The sequence below is a fragment of the Elaeis guineensis genome, chromosome 4, assembly GCF_000442705.2.
Source record: "Elaeis guineensis isolate ETL-2024a chromosome 4, EG11, whole genome shotgun sequence".
In the NCBI taxonomy this organism is placed as follows: domain Eukaryota; kingdom Viridiplantae; phylum Streptophyta; class Magnoliopsida; order Arecales; family Arecaceae; genus Elaeis; species Elaeis guineensis.
Window position 1 is genome coordinate 53548725 of NC_025996.2, and position 25668 is coordinate 53574392.

At 39.4% G+C, this 25668-nt stretch overlaps 1 protein-coding gene across 5 annotated transcripts in view; it reads left to right on the top strand.

Annotated features, from left to right (window-relative positions):
* LOC105042829 (katanin p80 WD40 repeat-containing subunit B1 homolog KTN80.3) overlaps positions 1-25668 on the top strand; it is a 54867-nt gene that overhangs the window by 20337 nt on the left and 8862 nt on the right. For 3 of the 5 annotated variants that reach the window (XM_073256557.1, XM_073256558.1, XM_073256560.1), the window contains 5 exons: positions 7722-7941; positions 9196-9789; positions 10949-11005; positions 11082-11200; positions 13295-13420. In XM_073256557.1, coding sequence (XP_073112658.1) covers positions 7722-7941; positions 9196-9789; positions 10949-11005; positions 11082-11200; positions 13295-13420 — 1116 coding nt within the window. Of the gene's footprint in view, positions 1-7302; positions 7378-7456; positions 7628-7721; positions 7942-9195; positions 9790-10948; positions 11006-11081; positions 11201-13294; positions 13421-25668 lie in introns of all 5 variants that reach the window. The other 2 variants (XM_073256561.1, XM_073256559.1) reach the window with 2 other exon arrangements.

Consider the following 25668-nt stretch of genomic DNA (forward strand, 5'->3'; position numbering starts at 1 on the left):
GTACCTTATATTTTACTTAGCCATTCTATGAAACATCCCTTGCTGTTAGATTGATGCACCAGTAGTCCAAGATTATCCAAACCAACAATTTATCCAACAGAAGATTTGCTCCCATTGCTGTGTTACATTCAGACCCAAATATTTGTGAGGGCTGTTTGTTGATTTAAGACTACTCTATTATACGAGTAGACAGAGGGAGGAATTTGATCGTCAGATGTCCATCGCTGGAGCAAACTCATGACTGAAAGAGGGGGTGGAGAAAGAGAGAGAGAAAGTAACCAGACTCTTCTTTTTTTTTTTGGTACAACCAGACTCTTCTTTAGTGGTGCCTTAAATACTCTATCCTGAACTCACTAAGCAGTTGCAGAAATCCCAGTGTAAGTTTTTTGTATTTGGAAGACTCCACCAAGGCTAGAAGTGAAAAAAACCCTCACAAATGCACGAACCTATCTGTAAATCGAGCTTGTAAAGTGATAAGGTTTCCAAAGTTGGTGTTGGAGGAGGGTTGCAACACTTGTTGATGGGGGCTATGCTATTGTATTCATTCAAGGACCGAGAGGTGGTAGGACACGCAAGAGGTTCCCAAAGATGGTGTTAGAAGAAGGTTCCAACACCGGTTTGCAGGGCCATGCTATTATTGACCTCCAGCTGTTGGGAGGTGAAGGGCATAGGGAGTCATCGTGATTGTTGGTGTTGACTCTGAGCATATCTTAAGGATGCAATAAGGCACTCAATAATGAGACCGACTATGATTAGTTTATGGAGTTAATGGTCACAGTGTTTTGAGATTAGGATAGGATGAACATGTCATGATGTTTGGAGCTAAATTTAAGGGCTGTGGTTGCCTCTTGGCAGAAATTATTGGCACTTTATATTTTATGTATGCATAGATATATGCATCTACCATACCATAGCCCCATACCAGGCGGTACAGCAAACACTACGTCTATATATGTGCATATATGTGTGTATATATGTGTATGCATATTTAGTGGCACATCTATGAGTTTGCAAGTCATTTAATTGATTCACTAGATTTACTTAGAGTTACTTAAGATGTATTTAGATACTTTGATAACTAACCTTGAGACTAAATTAAGCACAATGACATTTCGCTTAAAGTCTACATATAACCATGATGCCTTCATATCAAAAACATAATGATACTTGAAGTGTCCATATACTTGATAACTTTATATTAAAAAAATATAAGGGGCCTCCATTGAACTTTCATGATGCTCCATTGAAAGTGTCCAACACACAAAATTAAGAGTCCCTTGCATGATAGTCAAGAAAATAGTGCCAAGTGTCAAAGGTTCACTAGATCAGTACCGAGGTCCATATGGATGTGCTACCACTTCAGTGCAGTACCAGTATATACCATGCTGAGTCGAGGTTTGCTAGAGAGGAATGATTGGGAGAGGAGGGGTGAGAGGGAGAAAACCTAACCCCAACCCTAGGAGAACCAGGGGACAGAGAACACAAAGGGGAGAAAGAGGGAGAGAGGCGTACTGATTCGAATGCTTGAAGGAGGATGACATCATTGTCGGCATTGGCATTGCTCGAGGGTAAGAACATTGGCTGGGGTTCGAAGAAGAGGGAGAGAGATCCGAACGCAGTTGGAGGGTCGAGGTTGGGTGGATTTTAATTTATAATGGGTTGAACCATTTTGATTGGCCAAACCATTCCTATTCTTTGCTGATTCGGTTCGGTACATCCTAAACCAGCAGGTTTGGAATGGTTTGGCACAAGGTTTCAGAAATCGTATTGAGATCCATACGATTTCTGATCGATATGGTATGGTATCGGGTATCATACCGTATCGAGTGTCGATATGGTGTGGTGTATCGATTTTATATCGATACACCATAATTTTTTTTTAAATTTTTTTAGTTGATTTTGATTTCAAATAATTTTAATTAATTTTTAAATAATTTTATATCCAAAGTAATGTTTATTTATGTTATATAACAATTTTATCATCAAAAAAATAAAAGAAGTCTAAAATAACGCATTAAATACATCTAAAGTATAAATTATAAGGAATAATATACTAACCTCAAGATCTCTATTGATTAATCTCTCATCGAGTGTCTATGACGCTCGTAGATATCATGATCATCCGCATACTCCGAAAGAACATCAGTCCATCCCTCTAATCAAGTAGCATCATACTCCTGAATATTCATCTCATAAGGTATCCTCTCTGATTGTAAGACATCTCAGATCTCTCGCTTAAATTCTGACTCAAAGAGGTATCTTCGGGATGATGATATAGCTGTGGAGGGTCCATCCAAATATGTCAATAGCAAAATTCGATCCGTAAGATGTTTGGACTGCATAGGATAGTAGCCACTGGAAGACGATATTTCGGATACACCATATCCATATGGATCATAAGCTGTCTGCGGGTGATAGGATCTATAATGCAAGGATGATCCAGATACATCTATAGATCCTACTCCATGTGCAAGATCATCTGCAGTTGTATCATGTGCTGGATGACCTCTGGAAGACCGTCACCTATATAAATCGTATCCTTGCAAGGTCTATTAACTTGTGCACCGTGGTCCCTATCTTGTGTGGCATGGATAAATTGGGACTTATCGGTGAATCGAATACTAGCCTGCAGCAGCATCTTATGAATAGTAGTCTCGTGTCCTTCAGTTCTTCCTTATCATCAGATCCATAACTACTATCATCGCTCTCACTGTCGTTGGTCTTCGAATCTGAGTCAGCTGACTCCTGCACTTTCGAAGATACTGCAACTATCTTTTCGAGCTCCCACAGTGTCCCTTATGACTGATTTTGCTGTATCTGGGATGTCTTCCTGCTTGAGATGACCGATCTCGTTTCAATATTTCTCACTCAAACAGCTGGGAGGATGTCTCGACATGGAGTCACGTGATAAATGACTCTCCTGTGATCCCTCAGACTATGGCTGATCAGCAGGAATCTATATGGAATATTTGTATCTGCCCATTGCCCTGGATCCATCCTTATCTCTCGAGCTATCACACTGGTTGGTCATGGAGGGGATCCGGCTCATCAAGTTCTAGCTCTTGCTACTGGCCTGCAAGCCATCCAATCATTAGATTCTTGTTATCAATGGCATAATCATTTATCATCAGATCCATGTACTTCAGCTGTACTTCATCTTGGATGCATTTTAGTCTCAATCTCAAATTATAGTGTGCATATACAAGATTATTGAGGTGCTTCTGTGTCAGACGGTTTCTCTATTTGCTGTAGATAAGGATGATAGTCGATCAATTGCGCTCACACCTACTAGAGAAGACTGTTTAAAAGAATGCGAATGGCCACACTTTTCAAATTTTGTGCGGATTGTCCAAAATGAATCCATCATTTAACTGCAAAAATATTAAAAAAAATTACATATTAGATTTCATGAAATTGTAGGCATGTAATGTCAATAAATCCTCAGTATTGATATATAATTTATCTGATTTATCTTTATTTTTTGCTTATGAAGTAGATGAGACTTTAAAGCTATCTATCCCCTCTCTAAACTATTTCATCTATAAAAATATATTTATTAAATTAATAAATATATTATTGATTACAAACTGAATTAAGTTAAATGCTCGCATTTTAATTGGCCTAACATATCTCTTGCAAACATATAGATGCAATTTTTGGATCGGCACCATCTTATATATCATATTATGGAGAGTAGTGAGAAGCTCATTATCCATATCTATCTCAGATATGGTGTACTGAAATCTCGAATTCAAATAGTAAGTTGAAAATAAATTCCACAAATGATTAAGTAGACTTATACAAGTACAAGAAAAGAAAAATTTTCAGATGATTTTGAATTCGTGCTTACCAATTAATGCAAATCTCTATCCATCTGATATCCCAACGGCGCTCAATGATGTTGATGTATTTCTGGGCATGTTTCGGATCTATCTCACTAATCTGTTTCTTTACCCTCTCCATCATGTGAAGCAAGAAGCCCATCTAGAGATATCTTTACTGTCCATGTTATGAAGCACCTTATATAATGGTTGGATAACCTTCACCATCCTATCAGTCTATTGCAGAATGACTGGCTGATCACCAAGTTCTCCACATGACTTTCATTAGTGCTGGCCCTCACATATCTGCGCTCCTATCACTCGACACTGACAAATATCTGACGTAAGACTGCTTTCTTCTGTAGAAGCTATCAAATGCTATGTAGTTTGTAGTAAACTGTGTGACATCCGATCTCAAGATCTCTCCTCCAGTATTTTTCAGATCAATGATAGGACCCATGTATGATTGTAAATAAATCTAGTAATAGACTGGACTGAGTCCACTGCTCGCTGCACTCTACGAAGCTTCCCAATAACCATCAACATAAGGTCAATGCAATATGCAGCACATGGTGTCCAGTAAAATGCGATCGTCGCTCCAACAACTCATCGGTGGCCTTATATTGCGGCTCATTATCTGTGATGACCATCACGACATTCTACTCTCCTATTGAATCAACCACCACCTCCATCAGTCCAAAGATGTATGCGCATCGTGCACCCTATCTGAACATCAATTGATTTATAAAAAAATATTTTTTCATCACAAGATATCAAAAAATTGATGATATTTCATCTAGTAGGACTGGTCCAACCATTTATATCACCGTCAGTCTGTATACGTGCCATTTATTCTTGTAAGAAGAAATCCATCTTTCTAAATCTTCCTTATTACTATTAAGAAGCTGACCATAGATATCTCTAAGTGCTGAGGGATCTACATCGGAGTCGGCATCCTGTATGGTTGAAATGGCAGACCGATAATAAGTATTATCCACTGCATTCGCTGGAATGTAGCTGAAATGAAATCATGATCCAATAGCTTGCGATATATCCTTCTTATCTTTCTTCAACATAGTGTCAACCTCTACTGTTTTGAATCCTTACTAAAAAAATCGGATCCAAATCATGGATGGTGGCTCCTACTGGAATGTTCTGAAGGACTTTCTCCTACCATCGAAAGCCTCCAGCATCGATGAAATACTATGCCTATCTTTACTGACTGGCTCCCTGATAGAGGTGGTCCCTAAACTCGGACTCTCCCCCAATGGTTGAAGAGCGGATCTCGATTCATAGAATGACGGTCCAAATTGCTCTCTATATTTGATCATCTCCTTTAGCTGGTACTGATCATCCAGACTCGTTTGAATGATAGTCAATTTGTCTCCTCATCATCTGGAGTGGAGGCCTCTGACTCTTTGGAATGATAGAAAGGTGGCTCTCCAACTCGACGTCCACTTCTGCCCTCTTCTGCTTTGTCCTCTCCTTCGTTGCTTTAGAATCAATGAAGTACTTCATAAGCTGTCGGACCTCTTGTGGGTATTTTCGACGCATGGCTACTCAGGATAACCACCAGCCAAATGCTGCTTCAACCTAGTCACCCCTCATTCCTTGAATGTGCTGTACCATTTGCTCTCCAATGATGTCGAGCCGAAAGCATCTTGTCATGCTCCCGGTCAATGTCATGCTCTGGCTCCTTACTCATTTCTGCAAATTTCACAAAACACGACAGTTAATAATTATAAAAAAAAGTTATATTTTTTCATCATAAAAAAAATTATTTTTTAAACTTCAAAAAATACATCTGATTAATATGTTTCATATTTTAATCTCTCATAATTTTTATTTATATATAAATTTTTAAATTTTTAATGATAATTTTAAATCTCATAAATTCAAAAAAATGTTATGTTCTTCAAATAATATTTCTGAATTAGCTAAAATATATTACTAATTTTATATTTTTTAATTGGTTACATACATATTTTTATTATTTAAATAATTAAAAATTATTTTTAAATTTTAAAAATTTAAAAAAATATTTGAGGTAGATCCAAGTAAAAACATGTCATGGATGCTACATATATTTTTCTAAGTCCATTAACATGCATTAGATGCTATTTATTTTTTTTATTTTGTTCAAAATTAAGCATAAGCATAGGCTACTATGCATAACATGCATCAAAATCTTCACAATCAAACATAAAATTTATACTAAAATAGCTTGAATTGTCCTAAACAATATTTTGAGGTTACAGTTTTTTTTTGGATTTAAGTTTTTAAAATAATTTTTATTGCAAAAAATATATATATTAAAAAAAATAATTAACAAAAATTAATGATTTTAGTGTCATCATGTAGATCATCAATGATCTAACAATATGTAATGAAATCATACCAAAATCATAAATTTTGGCATAATTTTCTCTTATTTTTCTACTTATCATTTTTTAGCCAAAAAAATGAAAAATAAAATATTTTGTGACAGAATGATGGATTAGCTTACTTCTGGTCGAAATATGTCGTCTCTTCAAAGAAGTTGTAGAAAATTTTTGGAAATCTTTCTTTTTTTTTTGGACTTTGTTCGCATCTGTCGTTAGAGTCTAGGAGCTTCTGGCTCTTTGCGTCTCTACCTTTCATTCGAAAGGCAGAGCCAAGCCACCAAGGCACCAATAATTGATGGCCGTAGCCCCCCTACCCAACAGGACTCTCACACCCCCACGTGGTCGGTACGGCTCGGTTCGGATGTGAACCGAGCCGAATCGAGTCATACCGTCTGGTCTCGACAGTTTGCATGTGAACCATACTGAACTGACTGATTTGGTGCGGTTCGGATCATTTCCTAAATTTTAGGCCTGAACCGGACCGATTCCCCGCCAGTTCGGTTCGGTACGGGGTGTACCGGCCAGTTTAGGCAGGCAAGGAATACCTTGGTTTAGTATATCCTATGTCAGACATTTCTTGTTGACATCAGTAGAACAGTCGTATCATGTTGTATACTGTATAGTGCCAGGTCCAAGTGCTAAATGTGTCTACACTTCCAAACAGCTTAAAAATGGAGTATCTGGGACCCAAGACCGTGGATCCAATCTCTCTTAGACTAGTAAGGTATTGCCTATGAAGACCACAATAGACCGAATCCACTATTTTTCTTCAAATTATCTGAAAATTAATACTGAATAAATTATCAAAATTTCATCAATAGATTAGCATCCTCCTTTTGCTTTGTTTTTTGTTATTGGTCATATCTAATTGTGATGTTTTGATAGTTCTTCCATTATTCTTTTTCAGTTGGACCATTTTATAACAGCCATGGACATGGCACTGCTAGTTTAGTGTTTTGATAGAAAACACTGAATGTAAATTGGGCTAGAACATTATTCATGATGTCTCTATCAGGATCTCAGCTTGTTGCTTAGACATTGTGATTTCTAATTAGTTTGAACTTCACAGATTATTGACCTTCTTGCTTCAATTACAGACCAGCAGTGTGCATTCCATGACTTTTAACCCTGATGGGGAAACTCTATTTTGTGGATTGCATGAAAGCCTGAAGGTGAGTTTCCTTGCATCGAGCTTGCTATTAAGTAGAATATTCTACTCTTTGTCAAATAGGGAAACTAATTTTGCTCCAGGTTTTATCTTGGGAGCCAATAAGATGTCATGATGTAGTGGAGGTGGGATGGTCTAGATTGTCAGATCTGAATGTCCATGAGAGGAAACTTCTTGGATGCTCTTATAACCAATATTATGTTGGAGTATGGGTTGCTGACCTTCGGTATGGTCCAAATATTTTCTTTATAAAAGTATATACATGTTCTAGATTTTGTCATGCTGAAGAATATATGTTTAATCTTTAAAAGTAACTTATGATGTATGATGCTGCATTATGAATTGCAGCAGGTTGAGCCTTATGCAGGGTCCGGTGTTGTTAGATTAAATGGCCATTCAGAATCAAACTCCGATACCACCAGTAATCAGTCGCTGAAGATTGACAGCAATATAAAGACCAGTATGGGAAGGTTATCCATTTCACAAGATTCAGTAAACAGTATCAAGACTACCATGGGAAGGTTATTGGTTTCAGAAACTGTAGTTAAGGGGACCAAACCTTTAATTTGTATGTTCTGTTCTTTGTTCTTTCACTTGGGGTGCAAACAAGTCGAGTTGCTCGAGAGCTACTTGAGCTCGACCCGAGTCCAAGCTCAACTTGACTCATTTATTATTGAGCTCAAGTAGTGGGATATTGGCTCGAAAGCTTGCAGACCTATTTGAATTTATATATATTTTGAATAATATTATTTTTATTTATAACATATATATATATTAATATATATATTATTAGTAAGCTTAGTCTCGATTTCAAGCTCGGACTTGGCTCAAGTATGGCTTAGTTAATATTCGAGTTGAGTCGAGTCGATTTCGAGCAAGGTCTGTGGAACCAGTACCGGTGGCCGGATCGGCTGGCCGGCGGTATGGTTCGGCATGCCTCCGTTCCATTCCGAACCGAGGCAAACCGACGAAGAAAAACGGAGCCGAATTGGAGAAGAAAAAGAGAGAGAGAGAGAGAGAGGGAGGAAGAAAGAAAAAGAGGGAGGGGGGTCCGTCGGAGGGGCCGTCGGAGGGCCTCCGACGGGCCGCCGTAGCCCGCAGACGGCATTTACGGCCCCTGCGGCTCCGCGGCGTGAAACAGGGGCGATCCGCCCTATTTTCGTATTTTTTTTAAAAAAATATTTTTTAAAATGAAGCCGGCACTGGGTTTGCCGGCATCACTTAAGTGAAGCCGGCAAACCCTATGTTGGCTTCATTTAAAAAAATATTTTTTTTAAAAAAATGAGAAACAGGGGCGGATCGTCCCTGTTTCACGCCACGGAGCCGCAGGAGGCGTTTACGCCACCGACGGCCACGACGGCCCGTCGGAGGCCCTCCGATGGCCCCTCTGGCAGACCTCCCTCCCTCTTTTTCTTCCTCTCTCTTTCTCTTCCTCTCGTTTTCTTGTTTTCTCTCTTTTCTTCTCCGGCACCGGCATGTGCTGTTTTCTATGCCGGAACCATCTCGGTTCTCCGCCGAGACGGTTCGACCCTGTACGGCATTCCTTGATTTCGAGTTTAGCCTATTTTTCATTGAGTAAAGCTCGAGCTTGGGATATTAAGGCTCGATCGATCTCGAGATGAGTTTCGAGTCTGAGTATTTTGAATCGAGTCGAATTGGAGCTTCTAGCTATTCAGCTCGGCTAGGCTCGATTGCACGTCTATCTTTCACTTTGGTTTGTTTTAAAGTTTATTTAAATCCTTTAAGCATGATGTTTTTTTTGGTAGCTAAGCATGATGTTTTTTAATGATTCTTTTTTTTTAATAATTCTCTGAACTTGTAGCTCCAGGAATTCCCCCTGGTATTCCCCAAAGAACTGGATTAAGCTCTGCGCTGAAAATGGCTGCAACAAATTCAGCTACAGCACCAGGCACTGCAGTGTTAAAGACAAGTTCATCAAAGTTCGATGGAACAACCAATTTTCAGAACATTAACAAGTCTGATGTGGTGCCTGTCATTGTCCCCAGAACTAGCTTAAGAGCTGATGTGGCTGCTGACTCTAGAAAAGAAATGGATGATGTGGTACATGTCCCCAAAACCAACTCAAGCATAGGATTGACTCTTGATCGTCGAAAACATGTCAGCAATGTGTTTGTCATCACCAGAACTACTCAGTCAAAGGTGACTGATTTACACAAATTTTCAAATAACAGATTTGATTCAGAGAGAGCAAATGTACGATTTCGATATAGATCCATGGGCAATAAGAGCACTGAATCAAATGAAAATGTAGACTGCAATCTCCATCCTCCTATCAATGGCTTTGATCACACATCTGCTGGAAAAAGGAACCTGGAAAATGTTCAAATAACTAAGGCTGGGAAGGCTGAAGAAAACCTATCAGTGGATCCTCAACCGAGTTACTTGTTTCAAAATAGTGAGTTAAGATCCTCAGAATTACCAAAATATGTTATCTGATTGTAAATATTTCTTTCAATAGATTCTTGCTTGACTATTTGCCTGTCCTCCTATCACAACACCTGCTTTCTTTTTAGTTTGTGCTTCTATTGATGGGTCTAGGGCCACAAACTGGAGTTGCAAATGTTATCTTAACAAATTTTTCAGGATGCTCATAGACTACCTTTTTCGGTCTTTATATATGTCTCATACATCCCTCATGAAAAAGTCCTTTTAATGTTGCATCAAGGTTGACTTTCTTACAGCTAGGGGTTAAATAATTTTTGCCTATGTTGTGGTTTTAACATGTCATTCCTAACTGTGGCTTTTGTCAATTTTTGTTCTATTTGATGCCATGCTCATGGACGCTATATTGTCGAATCTGTTCTTGGCAGAACTCTGTTTTGATCTTTGAAATAGTACATTCTTGAATTTCATTCATTCTACTGAACTATTTTTTTTAATTGTATGCTAGAAATCCTCATCTGATTACTGTCATGTCTTTTTTTTCTTAAATCACTTTTTGAACCCTTCAACAAAGCTCTCAACCTCTGCTTATAACACCATCTGTACTTTGTTTGTGCATGATGTGACCATTCTAGTATTTTCTGCTTTCAGCAACTCATATATTGTTCACAGTAATAATGCCATCACTTTCACTGATTTATTTGTACTTGGTTGAAAACATGTACTTCTTACCATATATTTTGGTTTCCAGAGTTTCTCTTCACCTATTTAATATTTTCAACGCAAGTGCCATATATCGACTTATTAATAGATCATGACAAGTTTTCTTATTGTGTTGGTGCTGTGTTGTGCTACTGCTTGGCATTCACTGGCCCAGATGGATGTGTGCTGGCAAACATGCATTTGCGTGCTGCCTGCAATGTGTTGGTCTAGGCCTGCACAGTATGGTCAAGTCTGTGCCAGCCTGCATTTTGGTCCTTGTATGACATATGCTGCATGGTCTTGTAGTAGAAAATCCCTCTACTATGGGGTCCTGCAATTGCATGTAGGAATATTGAGTTCTTTAAGGAAGAGAGTTGACATTTAAGTCATAATTTGCTCCACATTTTTTAGATTGTCTTTAACAACTACATAATTGAATAAAAAAGACTAATTTTCTTTTCTTGTAATAGATGATCCTAGATTAATTAAACCAAGGGAAGCAAACTCCATGGAAGTTCTGGAAGGAGGTAAATTTATGTTCGTATTAATTAAAATGTGGAAGATACGTTTTGGCACTGTACATTAATTCCGAAAACTGTACAGGAAGAACACAATCACTAGTCATGACTTGGGAAAGGAGGGAAAAATCTCCTAGTTATGAAGGTCCCACAAGCAGTAATTCTTCTCAAAATATATCTACTGGTAGCATTAATTTGACTTCGGTATGGCATTCATCCTCAATGTTTTGATTTTTCAATGTAATGATCCTTCTAACATCCTCTCTACATAATAAGATTTTGAATCTTGTTTACTAAACATCTGGTGGAACATCTTAAGTTTTATACAATTAATTCAAGTTTTACTTCAATTTTCAAATATAAATCCTTTCAAGGTTTTCATTCTTTTCTTTTTTGGTTTTTGTGACATTATTTATTCATGTGTATTTTTTTCAAGACTAAAATATTGTTATAGATTGTCTTCATTTCTGTACTAATAAATTTTTGCCTTGGATTGTATCTTTCAATCTTCAGTTTTCTATTATTTGGTAAAACGTATATGCATAGAAGGAAAAGAGCATCTTTCCAAAAGAAAAAGGAGAAATTTTAGTCATTTACTTGGTTAAAAACAATTGTGATGTAGAAAACTAAAATTAGGTCTGTTACTGGTTTCCCTCCTTTCTTTAGATATGGATATTGTTCACTATTGCTGCAGTTCAAGAAGCATTGCGTGTCCCCACCCTTCCATAAAAAAGAATAAGATAGTTGGCATCATATACCTTGTTACTAGGGGAAGACGTTTACTTTGTTATGGAGTTGGAGAGCCCAACTTAGGACGACTTAATATTCATTGTCAGAATTGACATAAAATCTTACACCACTCGGGTTCCTGCCCAAAGACATATTGGTCCATCCTACTCACACTATTTGCTTGATGTGGGATTAATCATGACATGCGATTTTCTTAAACCTCCCCTTTGCATTTGCTGTTATCATGTTGACTTCTGCTCGACTTTTTTCCACAACTAACAAGCCTTGCACCTTATTACCCTTTTTGAGTGCACATGTTACTGCTCTAGCCTATGCTTCATCACTTGACTCACTCTTGCAGGTGCCATGCGATGCTACTCTTGAAGAGCCATGCTTCACTACATTCTTGCAAGATTCTGTTCTTCTTTCATGAGTCACCACATTACCACACCATTGAGAGCTTGCCCTCTAACCTAGCACCTTGCTCTATTGGGAGTCCATTGAGCTGTGGCCACAATGATACCATGCCTCCAATCTAAGAGCCCACATGTTACCATTCTTCATAAGAGCTGCCAATACGATGCTTTTGCCAGTTGGAGAATTGCCAAAGATTTTAACATCTAATGCACCATTCTTTTGTTGTTTCTATAGTCATACTTATTTGATGTGACTATAGTCCTATGACAATAACATCATCTTGCTCTCATATCTAGATTTGGATCTTGATTATGTAATGCCAGGTCCTTTCTCTTGTGATCTTCCTCTAACCACCATCACATTAATAGTACCCCCTTGAATGGTTTTTCCACATGCATCTACATAGAGCAATATTGGCACCATCGAGTCCCTATTTGAGCATTGTTGCACCTTTGAAGTTCATAATTAGACCATCCCATGATACATGTAATTGAACTAAGAAATATGGCGACTTTCTCCTCATCACTGATCACGGCCTCAACTCACAGTTACTAGCTAATGAAACTGATTCAGGTGCTCTTGCAGTGAAGCAGCCTCCTGGTTTGCTTGCTATCATTTTTCTATTATTTATTAGCTATTCATGGGATTATAAAGTCATATCCTGTTATATTTTGATCTATATGTTCCCTAAACAGTGGATGGGGGTTGAGTGAGATGTGGCAGCATGACATAATAAGATACACTAGTGCTTTCGGATCTCATTCCATGCCTCCCATCCTCTGCAACCCCGCCATCCTGCAGCATATTTTGGTTGCAATATGTGGTGATATAAACCGGTTCCTACCATGATGAGGTTAGGCATCCATGTAGCTGTCTCAAGCTTTATATTTTGTATTTTGCTCAATGTGTCTTTGGGATCGATGTTGCTAGTGCAATTAACTCTCTCAAAATATGAATCCAAAAATTTACTTTCTGTTGTTTTATGAGGAATACTGATTCTTCTTTGTATATATCCAATGCCTATCCCCTTTTCTTGTTTTGTAGATGGATGTGCTTTTAAGGTCTCTTTGGCTATTATCTTCAAAGAGCACGTGCTGACTGCTGCATTCTTATGTGTAATGTTTTGTTCATTTATTTCGATGTTGTAAACAGAGGGGCCACATTTCATCAGCTGGGCAGGAAATCTTATCTGTTAGTGATGAGGATGCTATTGCTGATTTGATGGAACAGCATAAACAATTCCTAACTTCTTCTCAGTCTCGGTTAACAAAATTGCAGGTGATTTATATGTTGAATCAATTGATAATTTTCAGTTCATTGGCGAACTTGATAACAAACACCATAATTGTAACCTGCCCTACAAGCTTCTTCCCATCTATATGGAGCTGGCTTCTGAGAATTCAACACAATTATTCTTGACTAGAGGGCTTTAGAATTGACTCCCAACTTATGCCATGAAGCAATGACCAAGGCAACTGTGCCAAGGGAGAGGCCTCCCATAAAATCTAGAAGGTCTGATGGTAGGAAGGAAATTAGCTTATTGATTATGCAATACAATCTCTTTAACCAAGGAATAGTCCTTCTAAAACAAAGTATGCTGAACTGGTACCCTTGGCCGTATCGACCGATCGGCGGTATAGTTCGGTACGGTTTCGTACTGTACAGAACCAACGAAGGCAGGTGGACCCGAACCGGAAGAAGAAAAAGAGAGAAAGAGAGAGAAATAGAGAGAGAGGAGGAAGAAAGGAGGGGAAGGAGCCGGCGGGGCCACCGGACAGCACAGTCCAAGCGTGCGGCGCCGCGGGCGCGAAACAGAGGCGTTGCCCCTATTTCGCGAGTTTTTTTAAAAAACATAGTTTTAAGTGAAGCCGGCAAATAGTTTGCAGGCTTTACGATTTGTTTTTTTTTAAAAAAATTCTTAAGTCCACAACTGCATTGCCGACTTCTTGAGTTTAAAACAAAAAAAAAAAAAAATCGAAACAGACGACCGTCTGTTTCGAAAAAAGAGGCGGAGCCCCACTCGACCGCCCTCAGACCGTCGGCTCGCCAGCCACCGGAGGCCTCGCGATGGAGGCGCCGTCCGTCCGGTAGGTCCCTCCCCCTCCGAGCGCTCTCTCTCTTTCTCACTTTCTTGAAAGCCCTATCGGGCGATACGGGGCTCAAAAGCCCTCCGACGGCCGCAGCCGACCACCATCGGCCTCTGGCGGCTCCCTCCCTCCCTCTCCTCCTCTCTCTCTCTTTCTCACTCTCTCTTTTTTCTTTCCATACCACCGGTGTACTGAATTTACCGGCCGAATCATGCCGGTTTTCTATCGGTCCGGTACGATCTGGGTATACCGGCCGGTTTGGCATGGTATGACAAACCTTGTTCTAAAACAGTCTTGATGATGAGAGAAGAAGGCAGTTTTTGATGTACAGTATCATATTCCTTTTTGGAGCTGGTTTATAGAATCACATTCAATTCTAGGGAAAATATTATGAGCTTAAAAATTAGATTCAAATATGATTCAGTAAAGAAGGAAATAATCAGTTTTTATGTGACAAAAAATGTAGCCAACAGAACTTGTTCCATATTTTTCAACTTCACCTTTATAAACCATTTAGTTTTCTATGTTTGCTAAGGGATGTGCACATGGAGATATTAATATAATCATCTATTAATGAACTTTTCGATGTTCAAACTACTGTCATTTGATTTCTGAAAATAAAGTGATATCTTCCTTAAATGCAGTAGTACGGGTTCTAATTTTAGATTACTTGTTAATACCACAATTTTTTATGAAATTTAGAGTTGAGATAATTTTTCTGTTCCCTAGGTCGATTATTCATCACAAAACATTCTTTAATTGTCAAATGTTTATTAGATTATAGGTCCGTTATTAAACGAATAACACTTTTGGAATCACATAGCTTGTGATAGTTTTTTCTCCACTTTCTAGATATTTAACTTGCTGTTTTGCTTGAAGCAAGTTGATTTGGGAATTCTTCTTGAATTCTTCCTTACAACTTGGTATGAAGGTTTTGAATATCGGTGCCAAACCCCGCATCATTTTTCCATTGGAACATTGCAGTATTGGTATGGTGTTGGTACTTACCGTATGCATCAAGACTGAAAACATTAAAAAGAATAAAAAAAATACTGATTGGTATGGTATGTTGTTATGCACCCATCCACACCAGAACAGGCTGATACAACCGGTACATACTGGTGCAGATTATTTGGGTGTCTTGATATTGGTTGCTGATTTGGCACTGTAATGTACAATACTGACAATATTATCCCATTTTGGAAGTTTTTGCATCCATGGTTTGAAGTGAGAACCTAAGAGGTCATTGGCAACTAGGGTGGAGCCAGGATTAATTCTCGGGGGGGCAAGGTACATTTTAAAGCAAGCTGTCATCATTATACTAGTTCATTGTTCTACACAGAGAGAGCTATGGTGTTGTTTTAACAGTCAATTGAAAGTTTCAAAATTTCAGTCTTTTTTCTCTTTTTCCTTCATTGTCTCAATATCCCTTTCATTTGAAGTGCTTTTCATTCTATTAAAGATATTAGACTGACATCTTGAAAATTCTAGATATAATAAAGGAGTACGCATTGATATTACACTTGTGTGACATATATGGACACAATCTACAATCATGATCAAAATCATATGTATATATATATAGTTGGAGCACTTACTTTCCTTGACAACTATCAGGAAAGTTTTGAGATTTATGTCCAGTGGAACCTTAAGGCAAATGCTTCATAAGCAGGGCATATGATCCACGATGGATAGTCTGCAAAAATGTGATCCCCCCACCTGCATGTGGGAAAAAAAAAGGGTGGCTCCACTCCTATGTGTACCGAATATCAGCAACTTTGTCAACAAGGCATTTATTCACTTAATCTTGCCAATAGCCAAGATTATGTCATCTTTAATCTTAACATAGTTAGCCTGCATAGACAGGAACTGACAGAACTAACATTGTTGATGGTATGCAAGCTGTCACAGCCATCATTTTAGTGACAGGAAGAACTCAGATTTTTAGTTGGATGTTTGATCAGCTTCCTGTAGTGCTCTTTCAGGATTAATTTAGTTTCTGATTTCAAAGAAGAGGATCTGTGTCTAAGAAACTTGTCACCGAGTACGGGTGAGCATGGTCCGGTTTAGACCGGTTTCATGCTCAAACCTAAGCCAAACCAGTCCTAAACGGTTTGACATTTCTAGAAACGAAATCAGATCAATAGAAGATTGAAACCAAACCAAACCAACATGATTTAAACATCTGATTTGGTTTGGTTTATCGATTTATATTATTATTATTATTATTTTTTGTGATTCATGAAGACTTGTTTTCTTTTCACATAAGAGTACCACCAAAAGAATTTATCAAGTAAAATGATTTAAATTGACATAAGATATTGTCACTCAACAAAATGAATTCTTAAACAAACACCATCATTAAGGATTAAGATAAATATCTCCAACACATTACAAAAAAAATAAACAATCTAGTAAGTCACTAGGGTTTAAGGCTAATCAACACAAAACCAAATTCATAAACAACATCATAAATCCAGAATTATTTTCTAATATATTAATACTCCAATATAAATAACACCCTAATCAAAATGATGTCATTTTATTAAAGCTGGTCCGGTTCGATTTGAGAATGGTTTTATTTACTGACAAACCTGAACCAATCCAAATCTGTTTTTTATATGTCAAAAACCAACCAAACCAAATCGAATAAAATTTTAAACCCAACCAAACCTGCGGTTTGGTTCGGTTTCACCGGTTTGATTGGTTCAGGTTCGGTTTTTGCTCACCCTACACCTAAGTACGAAAGCCATTTTGGGAACTACAAGAAAATATATGAATACTGCCATGAGTTTGTGATTAAAATCAACTGAAGCTGAACTAGTCCATCACATCAGGTTGTAACTTTATTTTGCCATGACATTTTCATGTCTTTCTAAGTCAACTATCAACCATTATTGTCAAAAAGACATCTCTAAACATAACGTTTGTTAATATATCAGATGACTACTGGAGTGATGATGGCAAGTGAACTTGAAGGCTATTATTTTCCTGCAGAGTTGCTGTTGCAGGAAGGTGGTGGTCCTGCAACTATATATGCAACTTCATGGAGACACCAAACCTATCAATCTCCTTGATATTGGTGGCTTGCTAGCTTGAATTATGTCCCAAGTTTGAATGTCATATTTGGATATTGGATATTGCCTTCTCTTCATACACCTTGGGCACATAAGTGCAATATCGTTTTATGCTTACATAGTCAAGTTAACCCTGTTTTCCCTTGGAGTACTTGTGTCAGCGCAACACGATACAAGAAGGGCTGGAACTGGGATCTTTGGGCTGGCCGACTTTGGGTTAGACTTCGGGTTAGGCCAGAAATAGTTCAGATCGGGCTTGGGCCTAATTATGGAGCCCGTTTGTCTTTGAGCCGGACTTGATTATATCTTTGGCCCAGGCTTGAGCCCAGTCCGACCCAAGCCTGAATTTCAACCGGATCAATAGCTCAAATATCCGGCCCGAGCCCAAGGATTTAGCCATTTTGGATGGGTCTGAGTCATGACTCATGAGTTGTTGAAGGTCATGAGGAGGTAATCGGTGCCCCACTTGATGATCTCCTTGACATGGTTGAGCTAGCCTGTGGCTTCATACTTGGCACTGTAGTCAATCACGCTCCAGCTTAGCATGGTCATGGCGAAGTAGGTTGGGAAGTTGAACTTGATAGCATCTCCGACGTCGTAGAAGCCTTCGACGAGGCTTCTCCTGTAGGACGTGTTGGAGATGCCGTCCTTCCCAAGACATGTGTGCTTGGGAAGCCATCTAGCTATAGGAAAAACACTAAAAATCACATCAAAGTCCGATCTTTATCTCATTTGACCTATCAAAATCCAATCTTGATAAATTTTGTAAAGGGGACTGCATGCATTAGGAGAAGGGAAGGTTTTTAGGGCAGATCGGAGAAGGTTCGGCTTACATCACTGGGTGTTGAAGAACATGAGGGCCTTGTGGAGGGAGACGGTGTAGTGGTCCGACAGCGGCTTGGGGTGGTTGGGGGGGGATAGTGAATGAGAGTGATGAACCTGGCGAGTGCAATGGTGGTGATAATGGTGCCCACGGTCTTGATGAAGAGCTTCCGACTGACGATGAGACATCCAAGGTCGACATACTTCATCTTCTTCCCCTAATCCCCTGGCCTGGCTAGGAGCTAGCTTTGTTGCGTCTCATCTAGCGGTTGCGATGACGTCGATAGCGCTGCCCGGTCCAAATCTAGATTTTGGCTCTGGTCGTCATCCGTCATCGAGTCTGCATTTGATATCTCTAGTGGCCCGTCCTGTGGATCTCTCCCATACGTACTCATCTCTAGGGAGGGAGATGGCCAGATGGGTTAGGGTTAGGGTTAGGGTTAGGACTTAGATATATTTTTTTAAATTTTTTTAAAATGGAAAAGAGCCGGTGTTGCTGAAAATTAGAATGGGTTGGCCTAATCGGGTTCGGGCTGGGCTCGGGCTTGGGCATGAGTTTTTCAAAAACTTTCGAGCCTAAGCTAGCTTGAAGCTTGAAAAAAGTTTGGGGCTGGGCTCGGGCATGGGTGTGGCCTGGCCCAGCCCGGCCCACTTCCAACCCTAGATACAAGAATACAAGTTATAAACATGGAATGTAAAAGAAGAAATAGAGGGGGGAAGAAAAGATAGAAAGCAAGGATCATATAATTTTTTAGGAATTAAGGTGATCCAATACATAACAGAATGACCCAATCCATATTCTAAGTATTTGGGATTAACATGATCTAACAGTTAGATACTGGCATCCAATTCTATTGCTTGAGTCATCTAGCTTAATCATTGCTAATAATAACTGCTATCTGGATATTTTTTGTTGCCCAGTAGAAACAACCCAAGAAGGGGGTGAATTGGGTTTTTCAAAATTTAGACAAATAATATGCTGTTTTGAAAAATTAGTGAAGTGATGATGAGTGCAGAAATATAAGTGTAAGGAGAATAAGAGAGAAGAATAGAATCACAAACACAACCGATGTATAGTGGCTCGGTGCCTCTTGCACCTACGTCCACTCTCCAAGACCCACTTGAGAATTTCATTATAATCTTTCCAAGATTACAGTCGGATAGTTTTCTAGGCTCACTATCCAAACATGGTTTTACACTGGATCACCAACCATAACCAACAAACAAACCAACCCTTGGCTTACACTCCAATTCTTAGGCTTGGATGGGCCTATCTCCTGGCTACAAAATTCTATTGAAACTAGTTACAATAAGAACAAAAGTAGAAAGCAAATGAAAACAAAAAGCTCCTTTAATGAGCAATAAAGTCGATGAAGCTCTTGGCTCTTCTTTTGTGAAAGCTTTTGAATAGATGAGCTTATCTTCTTGCTGGAGGAAATCTCTTGATTTGATGTTTCAAGTGGTTGGAAAGTGAATGCTCTTTTTTCAATATTTTTTGAACTTTTGCTCTTGATTTTTTCTTCATTTCTTTGATTCTCTTATCTTGTCCCTTCAAAAAGTTGTTGGAGGCTTTAAACTCGTGTTTGGAATCTCAAAAAGTCATTTCTAGCCGTTGGGATCCAAAAAATAGCTGTTGGAAGCATTTCTGGACTGTTTTGAATTTTCTACAGAACTAGCCGTTGGAACTTGAGTCGACTCAGATTGAGCTTGAGTCTACTCAACTTGAGCCTTGAGTCGACTCAGCTGTGCCTTGAGTTGACTCAACGACTTGTGAGTCTTTTATTTCAAAAATCAACTCTTTGTTGGCACCCTGTGGCTTCGACTCGAGAAACTTGAGTCGACTCAACTCCTTAGCTCGTCTTTGAGTCGACTCATGTCAGACTTGAGTCGACTCGAGAATGTGCAAAATGCTTTTGCGTGCCCCTTGCACCTACATCCACTGTATAGTGATTCGGTGCCCCTTGCACCTACATCCACTTTTCAAAATCCACTTAGGAATTTCACTATAATCTTTCCAAAATTACAGTCGGATAGTTTTCTAGACTCACTATCCAAAATCTAGTTGGTTTTACATCGGATCACCAACTACAACTAACAAATAAGCCAACCCTTGGCTTACACTCCAATTCTTAGGCTTGGATGGGCCTATCCCCTAGCTTCAAAACTCTATTGAAGCTAGTTACAGCAAGAATAAAAGTAGGACAAATGAAAATAAAAAGCTCCTTTAATGAGTAATAAAGTCGATGAAGCTCTTGACTCTTCTTTTGTGAAAGCTTTTGAACAAATGAGCTTGTCTTCTTGCTAGAGAGAATCTCTTGATTTGATGTTTCAAGTGGTTGGAAAGTGAATGCTCTCTTTTCAATATTTTTTGGACTTTTGCTCTTGATTTTTGCTTCCTTTCCTTGATTCTCTTATCTTGTCACTTCAAAAAGTTGTTGGAGGCTTTAAACCTCTGTTTGGAACCTAAAAAACTTGTTTCTAGCCGTTGGGATCCGAAAAATAGCCGTTGGAAGCATTTCTGAACCGTTCTAAATTTTCTGTAGAACTAACCGTTGGAGCTTGAGTCGACTCAGATTGAGCTTGAGTCGACTCAACTTGAGCTTTGAGTCGACTCAGCTGTGCCTTGAGTCCACTCAACAATCTGTGAGTCTTTTGTCCCAAAAATCAGCTCTCTATTGGCACCCTGTCGCTTCGACTCGAAAAACTTGAGTCGACTCGACTCCTCAGCTTGCCTTTGAGTCGACTCACGTCAGACTTGAGTCGACTCGAGAATATGCTACAATGCTTTTGCATGCTGCTCCGATTAAGTCGACTCGGGAACATCTTGAGTCGACTCGAGGTGCCCTCCACTGAATTTTTTTTTGTGATGTTTTTTAATTTGAATTCTTCTTCAATTCCAACCTTCAAATATCTTCTTCCAGTCTTGTTTGAGATATACAATGCCCTTCAAAAGCTTTAGATTTCTCCTTTTTGTTCTCAAATGCATTATTGAGCTTTTTTTTTGGTACTCTATAATTTTTCCTGAAACATGATCTTAAGGAGCTTATTAGTTCAATCAAGGTATGCTGAACCGGTACTGTCAGCCGTTTCGATCGGCCGATGGTACGGTTCGGTATAGTTTCATACCATACCAAACCGATGATCCGAACCGGAAGAAAAAGAGAGAAATAGAGAAAATAGAGAGAGAGAAAGAGGAAGAAAAAAAAAGAGGGAGGGAAGGAGCCGGCCACGGCCTCCTCCGACTGGCCGCCGTGGCCGTTGGAGGGTGCAGTCCACCCGCGCGGCGCCGCAGGCGTGAAACAGGGCGATGCCCCTGTTTCGCAAATTTTTTTAAAAAATATGGTTTTAAGTGAAGTCGGCAAACGATTTGTCGGCTTCACGATTTTTATTTTTTTTAAAAAAATTCTTAAGTCAGCAATCCAGTTGCCGACTCATAAGTTTAAAATAAAAAAAAATTGAAACAGACGTTGTCTGTTTCGAAAAAGAAGAAGGGGCGGAGCCCCAGCCCGCCCGCTCGACCGCCCTCAAGCCGTCGACGTCGGCTCGCCGACCATCGGGAGCCTCACAACGCAGGCACCGTCCGTCCGGTAGGTTCTCCGCCCCCCTCCGAGCGCTCTCTCTCTTTTTTGCTCTCTTGAAAGCCCTATCGGACGATACGGGGTTCTGAAGCCCTCCAACGGCCGCAGCCGGCCACTGCTGGCCTCCGACGGCTCCCACCTTCCTCCCTCCCCTCCCCTCTCTCTCTCTTTCTCACTTTCCGTTCTTTTTTCTTCGGTACCGCCGGTGTACCGATTTTACCGGCCGAATCGTGCCGATTCCCCGTCGGTCCGGTACGAGATGGGGTGTATCGGCCGGTTCGGCACGGTATGGCAAATCTTGGTTCAAATATATACTCAAACGTTTTGTTATTCATCAAAATCAATCCTTGGGGTTAACAATCTCCCCTTTTTTATGATGACAAAACTTTTGGGTATTTGAGCAACTGGCAAGATAGATGCATAATTTTTAAGAAATATACTTGAGTCAATAAAGATATAGGCTTTTCATAAATTTTGGCTTTGCTCTCCCTTAGTGTGTGCCCATATTTACTTCAAGCTCAATGCTCATTCATTGATTGTGCTATATTTGCAAAGTTCTTTATTCATATAGTTGAACATGAGGTATCAGCACATACACATGATACACATTAAGGCTCATTGCTATATTTATATGTTAGGGATGAAATTTACATTCATAAGACACATAGATGCATTCATAGGGTACTTGACAAAGCAAACAATGCTAACAATGCTCATACGCTCATACATTGTGTTCATACATTCTTTTCATACATGCTAACATTTCTCATATGTTCTTTTCATACATGCTAACATTGCTCATACATTCTGGACATGCTAACATTGCTCATACATTCTGTTCTATTACATCCTTTTGCTCATATGCTTCTCTCATATGTTCTTTTCTACTCCTTTTTGTCATTAATCAAGAGGGCAATGTATAAGCAAGGTAGAACATCCCATAACACAGCAAGAATAAGGAAGAGTAAAAGTATAGCATTGTATTCATCAAAATGAATGTGGTAGATCATAGCACACCAAAATACAATGTGAGGTAAGTCAGTCAATAATACCAAGATACACACTAAGTAGGTACACATCAAAATGAGTAGATACACACTAAGACAAGATAAGTCACATATAAGTCCACAAGACAGGTAAATACAACCATACGTTCAAAAGAAAGCCTAATATAGCATATGATTAAACAAATGTCTCCTAAGCTACTAATCCTCATGAGAAGGAATCTTAGGATCTCGGATGAGGAAGCGCAATATGATGAAGGTCCAGCTCTCTGGCTCCTGGTCTTGCCCGATGGACTAACCCTCGGAGATGTGGAAAATCCAACTCCAGCTCTGGTGTATACTCTAAAAGGTGGTCTGCTCTAACTAGCAGATAGTTGGGTGGACTGTGCAGCAAACTGGAGCTGGACAGGAGGACGTGGCTAAGTAGACATTGGTGGCTGTGGCTGAGCTGATGGAGTACATGGCTGAGGCGAGCAGGTAGAGGTCGAGGTATGGATTGAGGCTGGGGCTGAGTAGGAACAGAATGAGCCATGAAAGCTCTGGCGGCTGTATCTGCTGCGGCTGCTGTTGGTACTGTACTCGGAGCAAGTCTCTCAAGTTTTCCAATCAGACTATCCATGGCTCCAAGTACAGACATAATGCCCTGCTGCTGGGACTATCCAAGTCTGCTAATAGCCCCAAGCACCTCAGTGCCAGTCTATTTGAATCCTCTAATGGTAGTAAATATCTCAGTGCTTGTAGACTTAAAACTCCCCCTGAGTCATGCAATCTCCCCTGCCACATCAGAAACATCAGTTGGTGTCTCTGTCCTCAACTCTCGCTGCTCCAAGATAGTGAGCCTATCTGCCATACATCTCATCTCAACTTGAATGCTCTTGACCTTCTTAGATAATCCTGCTATCTGGGCACTGAGTCGGGTCGAGATAAGATCAGCCAGCCTCTCCAGTGTGGTAGAGTCAGTAACTGCTGGTTGAAATCCGAAGGCAGGAGGAGATCTAGCTCGTGGTGTGGCTGGTGAAGGAAGATCAGGTGCAGCTCTAAACGATGAAGGATAATCAGATGGATCTCTAAAGGCAATAGGTGTAGATGGCTCTTTTGTCTCCTCTATCTGGGCTCTCTTCTCTCCTGATCTGACTCATTTCTCACCCATCTCCTAGCCTCAACATGAAAGTGCATACGAGTCAGTGCCTTTTCATCATAAACATCAAAATGAGACAAATTCTTAAATCCTTCATTTTCTAATAAATTCCTACTGTCTCAAATACTCTGGTCAACGCCATCCCATAGGGTAGACAAATCTTGTTCTTGGCTATTGCCTCTCTAATCTGATGCATCATAAGTCTAGGAAGGTTTAGAGATACCCTAAATAATATGATACATGACACAACTCCTCCGACACAGTTATGCCTCCCTAATTTCGGAATAAAGATCCCTCCCATAATGTGATGCAGCACTCGCATCTCTACAGAAAGTATGGGGGCTTTTATATCTTCAATAATATCCTTTCTACCAACAATAATCCTCAATGCTTCCTTCTGTCAGACACTCTCTCGGGGACAGCTCCTTCTAGGGGCAAACCAAAGACTCCCGCTAGGCTTTCTTCAGAAACATCAAATTGAACCCTCTTCATGGTAGTGGTTACCTCAGTTGCTCCTCTTCTAGATTTGCATAAAATTCCCTAATCAACTTAGGGTACATAGGGATATTTAAGCACAAAAATTCTTCCACCCCATTCTGTCAAGCCACGGACCAATTGAGAAATGATATTTCTCAAAGAATGTAAAATCTTCTATCCTTCCCATTGCAATGGCCCTTGTTGCCATTCTCTTGGATGGAGAGGCAACGGCTTTAGTTCTTGTTCTTCGGATGAAGAGGGATGTGGAGGAGGGGAAGTCTTTGTACCTTATTCCTCAAATTGATTTAGCTAAAAAACTTCTGATGGAACAGTGGGTTGGGGTGATTCGATCACTTAAGATAGGAATCTAGTCGAGCCTTTTTTCTTTGCTCCCGCTATTCAGCACTTCAACTCAAGAGAGGTCTCTGCCCCATGTGCCTTGTCCGCACCATTTCTCTCAAATCTATCAAGGATCAAGGATTGATTGGGGGATAGAGGGCTGGAATTGTGACGAGAATGTAGAGAGGGGTTTTGGAGAAAGGGCATCGGGTTTCAAATGGTTTTGGTGTGACGCGAAGAGTCACGGGCCCGTTTAAAAACTTGTGTCCCTGACAGTTGAGTCGACTCAAGGTTTTTTGTTTGTGAGTCGACTCAAGTTATTTTTGAGTCGACTCAAGCATAAGTCTGAAACTTTTTACAGTTTCAAAAAAATTCAGCACATAAAAAGTATTAGGGGATTTTTAATGACATCAATCAATGGTTATGCACATAAAATTGATTATTTTAGATTTGATTCAACTTGTTTTGGGATTTAGAGAATAAAATTTATTTCGATTGGTAGCAAATCCCTAAATCTCTTCTAATGATGCTAAATTTTTTTTCACTAAGGGGTTTGATGAATATATCAGCAAGTTGTTTATCAGTACAAATAAATTCAAGCATCACATCATTATTTTATACATGGTCTCTTATGAAATAGTGTCTTATTTCAATATGTTTAAATCTTGAGTGTTGAATTGAATTTTTAGTTAAATTAATTACACTGATGTTATCACATCTTATTGGAATCTTATTAAGTTTGATGCCAAAATCTTCAAATTATTGTTTGATCCACAAGATTTGAGCATAACTTCCTGCAGCAATATACTCGACCTCGATCGTAGATAGTGCTATCGAGTTTTATTTCTTGCTAAACCATGAGATCAAATTAACTCCTAGAAATTGCAGATGCCATTTGTACTTTTTCTATCTAATTTGCACCCAGCAAAATCAGCATCCGAATATTCAATTAATTCAAATGCGATAATCTATCATACCATAAACCTACATTAAGTATGCCAGAC